Source organism: Micropterus dolomieu, linkage group LG18, assembly GCF_021292245.1.
Source record: "Micropterus dolomieu isolate WLL.071019.BEF.003 ecotype Adirondacks linkage group LG18, ASM2129224v1, whole genome shotgun sequence".
NCBI classification, from domain to species: Eukaryota; Metazoa; Chordata; class Actinopteri; order Centrarchiformes; family Centrarchidae; genus Micropterus; species Micropterus dolomieu.
The window spans coordinates 2310765-2316681 of NC_060167.1; the positions used below are offsets into that span (position 1 = coordinate 2310765).

General features: G+C 44.9%; 1 protein-coding gene across 2 annotated transcripts in view; it reads right to left on the reverse strand.

Moving 5' to 3' along the window:
- Positions 1-4651: 4651 nt before the first annotated feature.
- LOC123956645 (nuclear factor 7, brain-like) overlaps positions 4652-5917 on the reverse strand; it is a 1869-nt gene continuing 603 nt past the window's right edge. Inside the window, exon 2 of one of the 2 annotated variants that reach the window (XM_046028992.1) lies at positions 4652-5902. In XM_046028992.1, the coding sequence (XP_045884948.1) occupies positions 4697-5902 (1206 nt within the window). In that variant the 3' untranslated portion in view covers positions 4652-4696. The remainder of the gene's footprint in view (positions 5903-5917) is intronic. The other variant, XM_046028993.1, reaches the window with a different exon arrangement.

Here is a 5917-nt window from a genome sequence, read left to right on the forward strand (position 1 = left end):
CCATCCAGGGAAACTATATCTTTAGATAATGCGTCACGGAGGTGCTTAGGCCCCAGAGCAATAACTTCAGTTTTATCTGAGTTTAACATGAGAAAATTACAGGTCATCCAGGTTTTAACATCCTGAAGGCACATTTGAAGTTTAGCTAACTGATGAGTTTCATCTGGCTTGATCGATAGATATAACTGAGTATCATCTGCATAACAATGAAAGCTTATGGAATGTTTCATGATAATATTGCCTAAAGGAAGCATATATAAAGTGAAGAGGATTGGTCCAAGGACAGATCCTTGAGGAACTCCATGAGTAACTTTGGCGTGCATGGAGGACTCATCGTTAACATGTACAAACTGAAATCGATCTGATAAATAGGACTTAAACCAGCTTAGAGTGGTTCCTTTAATGCCAATGGTCTCTAAAATATTGACAGTATGCTTTATTGCCATTAATTTCTATATTTCTCTATCATTACGGATTCATGCGTAAATTCAGGAGCGTCAGACTTCATTCAGCCAGAGAACGATCACCGAGCGTCAGCAGCGGGCCGGTCGCTCCGCGATCTCCTGGCCCAGTCCGCTCCACTCCGGCCCCGGTACTACGGGTTGTGTCGCTAGTACGGCCGACGCGCTGTGAACGGTTCGTGATCGTTCGCCTGGCTGGATGAATATTACGCACTACTGCAGCTGGGGGCTCTCTGCAGCGCCACGCAAAATTTTGCCTCTCATGGAGAAAAGAAAGACAGGTTGCAAACGGCTGTTGTGTGAAGCGTAATTGTATCAAAATGGCTACATATGATAATATTATTATAAGACACACATGCCTGATACTTCTACTTATACTACTCACAGCCAACTATTAATGAGTCAGCAGTAAGAATCCCAGTCTGCCCCCATTCTATTATTAAATAATGGTAATAATAATAATTGTTGTTGTTGTTATTATTACATTATTTAATATAAATCTTTATGTTTGGAATAATGAGACAGCAGGAGGACAGGTGCAGCTTAACAGGTTAAATTCAGAGACTTTTCCCTTTAAGAAATCAACAACATCATGAATATAATCATCCTCTTTATCTCTAACTGCTCTGTTCCACTGTCACACAGACCTTCACTGCTGACAGCTTCACTTCATCCCCAGTGTTAATGTATGGAAACATCCTCTCAGTGAAAGTGTGTGTGAAGGTGTGTATGTGTGTGTGTTAGTATCAGGATCAGAGAACGACAGCTTTCCTCTGTTCCAGTCCAGATTCACTCTGATCCTCTGGAGCTTCTTCTGAACTCTGAGATCAGTGAGTGGAGCTGGTGGTGACCATGCTGAGTATTTACCTCCAGAGAACATTATTGTCCATAATCCAGACCATATGTCTCCCTTCCTCTAGACAGAGTCTGATGACACACCCAGTGTCCAGCCTGTACTGTTATTTTTTCTGCAGTCCTGACTGTCCGTTGTAGTCTGCTCCTGTCCTTTTTTGGTGACAGATCCAAACCAGACAGTGATGGAGGTGCAGAGAACAGACTGGATGATGGCTTTGTAGTAACTGGATCAGCAGCTCCTCAGGCAGGTGGAGCTTCCTGAGCTGTAGCAGGAAGTACATCCTCTGCTGGGCCTTCTTGATGATGGTGTCAGTGTTGGGCTCCCACTTCAGGTCCTGGGATGTAGTGGATTCCAGAAACCTGAAGGATTCCACAGCAGACACAGGGCTGTTGAGTATGGTGATGGGGGGCAGAGTGGGGGGGGCTCCTCCTGAAGTCCACGGTCATCTCCACAGTTTAGAGCGTGTTAAGCTCCAGGTTGTTCTGGCTGCACCAGAGAGCCAGCTGATCAACCTCCCGTCTGTAGGCCGACTCATCACCGTCCCGGATGAGGCTGATGACCGTTGTGTCGTCAGCGAACTTCAGGAGTTTGACAGATGGGTCTCCTGAGGTGCAGTCGTTGGTGTAGAGGGAGAAGAACAGTGGGGAGAGCACACACCCCTGGGGGGCGCCAGTGCTGATAGTCCGGGTGCTGGATGTGATGTTCCCCAGCCTCACCTGCTTACTCCTGTCAGTCAGGAAGTAGGTGGAGGCTGGCACAGTGAGCTGGGTGAGTTTGGTGCTGAGGATGTCCGGGATGATGGTGTTGAATGCCGAGCTGAAGTCCACAAACAGGATCCTTGTAAATGTCCCTGGAGAGTCGAGGTGTTGCAGGATGTGATGCAGACCCAAGTTGACAGCATCATCCACTGACCTGTTAGCCCTGTAGGCAAACTGCAAGGGGCCCAGCAAGGGGCCTGTAATGTCCTTCAGGTGGGCCAACACCAGTCTTTCAAAGGACTTCATGACTACAGGGTGACAGGACTGTAGTCATTTAGTCCAGAGATGGAGGGTTTTTTGGGGACCGGGATGATTGTGGAGCGTTTGAAGCAGGAGGGAACTTCACACAGCTCCAGTGAACTGTTGAAGATCTGAGTGAAAAAAAAATGTTACAGAACTTTCACTCGGACATAAAATCTCATTCTAACAGACAGACACGGCAGCGTAATTTCTTTCCTCATGTACATGTTGCATTAGGAGCTGCTGACTTTGCGATGCTGCTCCACATAAGACGAAATATTACATATAGAGTCCAGTCATGTGACTCCTGTTAACCTGTTAGCATCACAGCTATGTGGATATCGATGTCTGTCTGACTGTTGCTCTACCACTTTGTTTCAGACTGAAATATCTCAACACCTATTGGATGGTTTGCTGTGAAACTCTGTGCAGGTATTCATGTTCCCCAGAGAAAGTCAGCAGATGAATCCTGCTGACTTTGGTGAACCTCTGACTTTTCATCTAGCGCCATCATCAGGTCAACATGTTAATGTGTCCAACACTTTTATGTCCAAAACACCTGCAGAACTGATGACATTCCCATCAGCTATCACAAATTGTTGAAACATAGATGTTATTTTTAGTTTTTGATTATTATTTATTTTCCTTTATCATCCATTTTCTCACACGTCGAGTTATTTCCCTTATTTTCTGATTTCTTTAAATAGAGCAGCGACTCCTGACTAAACGACTAACAGCAGAATTCAACTGAAACTGAATGAAACGCTTTAATAGACAGAAATATCTCGGCTTCATCACATCAAACTGAAACTTGGAAAGACAGGTGACATTAATGCTGACACCCCTTCCCTTTTTGAAGAGGATAAAAAAATTCTGACAATCGGCTTGCAACAAATAAATGCTTTAAAGGTTTATTTGTACAATAAGAGAAAAAAAAAAACACTATGCAATTTAAAGATAGAAGAAACAAGCTAATGAATTTAAAACGGCTCAAAAACATGCAGCACCAATCAATAACTTCAACATTTATTCATTTAGCTGACGCTTTTATCCAAATTGCTATTTATGTCCCAGGTCGCACGATTCTGTAGCAACTAGGGGTCAAGTCTCTTGCTCAGGGACACATTGGTGTCTCACAGTGGATTTGAACCCAGGTCTCACACACCAAAGGCATGTGTCTTATCCACTGTCCCATCACCACCCACAACTTCTTGACACGGTTCCTTTATGGCCAAGTTTTCAGTTTTCCTGAACATGACAAAAGAATAAGTAAGACTAAATAATGGCTACATGTGTGCTGACTCAGCAGGGATGATATTACATGAGAAAAGTTGATCTACAGGAGAAATGTCAGAAAGCAACACAGAATGAGAGCCTTACTGCATTATACTCTGTTAGTTTTAAATGTGTTTCTCTTTGCATAAATAAAAACATTTCCACTGTGAATTGATGCAGAAGACTTTACCAGAATGCAGGAAATAAAGTCATTGTCTTGCTAGAAAATAAATCTTCTCTCTAGTCAGATAACCCTCCAGGATTTGGCGATATTTTTCTGCATTCGTGTTCCCCTCTACCTTGACAAGCCTTCCAGGGCCTGATGCTGCCACCATGCTTCATGGTGGAGACGGTGCGTTTGTGATGATGCGCAGTGTTTGGTGTTCGCCAAACATAGCGTCTAGTCTGATGGCCAAAAAAGTCAATTTTACTCTCATCAGACCAAAGAACCTTCTTCCAGTTGACCTTGGTGTCTAGCACATGCATTTGGGTGAATTCCAGGCGAGATTTCATATGAGCTTTTTTCAGCAGTGGCTTTCTCTTCGGCTTCACTCTCCCATACAGCTTCGACTGGTGAAGAACCCGGGCAGCAGTCGTTGTATGTACAGTCTCTCCCATCTGAGCCACTGAAGCTTTTAACTCCTTCAGAGTGCTCGTAGGTGTCTTGGTGGCCTCCCTCACCAGTCGTCTTCTTGCCCGGTCTCTCAGTCTGTGGGACGTCCTGACTTGTGATTTTCAGTGATCTTTTCTCTGAGTTGCTTGGAGTGTTCTTTTCTCTTCATGTTAAAAGTGTAGTAGGAATACTGATGAACCAGAGACTGGACCTCCCAGACACGTGTGTTTTTATACTACAGCCACTTGACACACATCAGCTGAACTCAGGTGATCTCCATTTCACTAATTGTGACACTGCTGGCATCAACTAGCTGGACCTCTGTTGAATTAGGTCAGTCACTTTAAAGGGGGGTGAAGATTTATACAATCATCTTCTTTATTTTATATATTTTTAATTAATTAATTAGTTTGTAAAAATCTGTTTTCACTTTGATAGGGTTTTTCCCTTTAAGAAATCAACAACATCATGAATATAATCATCCTCTTTATCTCTAACTGCTCTGTTCCACTGTCACACAGACCTTCACTGCTGACAGCTTCACTTCATCACTAGTGTTTATGTATGGAAACATCCTCTCAGTGAAAGTGTGTATGAAGGTGTGTATGTGTGTGTTAGTATCAGGATCAGAGAACGACAGCTTTCCTCTGTTCCAGTCCAGATTCACTCTGATCCTCTGGGGCTTCTTCTGAACTCTGAGATCAGTGGATGGAGCTGATGGTGACCATGCTAAGTATTTACCTTCATAGAACCCTATTCCGCATAATCCAGACTGTATGTTGTCTCCCTTCCTCTGAACAGACTCTGCTAACACACCCAGTAACCAGCCTGTACTGTCTCCAACCTCGACATCCCAGCTGTGAGTCCCTGAGTTAAAGCCCTCAGAGCCCAGGACAGAGTAGTGTTCATCAAACCTCTCTGGATTGTCAGGAAGCTGCTGTCTCTCTCCTCCTCGTCTCACACTGGTCAGATCTTCAGACAGGATGAGTTCTGGATGAGCAGTGTTTGGGTCCAGAATGAGAGGAGTGTAGGAGACCATGTCCTTCATCTTGTTCCAGATGTTGAAGGTCAGGTTGCCCAGGTGTTTGGCCTGGTCTATCGGAGCTCCTGAGGGCAGCTGTGGATCATCCAGCAGGGGGCGCTGCTGGACTCTTTCCACTGCAGCCTTGTAGTTGAGCAGGAATGAGACGTCTTCAGCTCTCAGCTCCTCCTCTGTGGCTCTGACTGTGTCTGAAAGAGCTGCTATCTCTCTGCTCAGAGCCTCCATCTTCTCCTTCATCATCTGACTCTTCTGCTCCTCTTCCTCCCACAGTGCAGCCATCCTGGCCTCCTCTTCCTCCTCTAGAAACTGCTGAAGCTTCTTAAACTGCTCCTTAATCTGCCTCTCTGTGTGTCGGGCCTGGACCTTCATGTGTTCTGCTGTTTGATCAAACTTCACTTTAACTTGTTCACAAACCTTTAACTTCTCCTTTAAGGGCTCCAGAGTTTCCTGAAGTTCCTTCTTGTGTTGTCGTGCAGCTTCATCGACGGGTCTGAATCTGTGGTTGCTGTGTTTTTCTGAATCTCTGCAGATGACACACACTGGCTGCTGATGGTCCAGACAGAAGAGTTTGAGTTTCTCAGAGTGCAGACTGCAGAGAGCCTCTGAAGCTCTCTGATCTCTCTCCTGTAAGAAGGCCTCACACAGGTTCTTTAACGCCAGGTTACGAGGTGG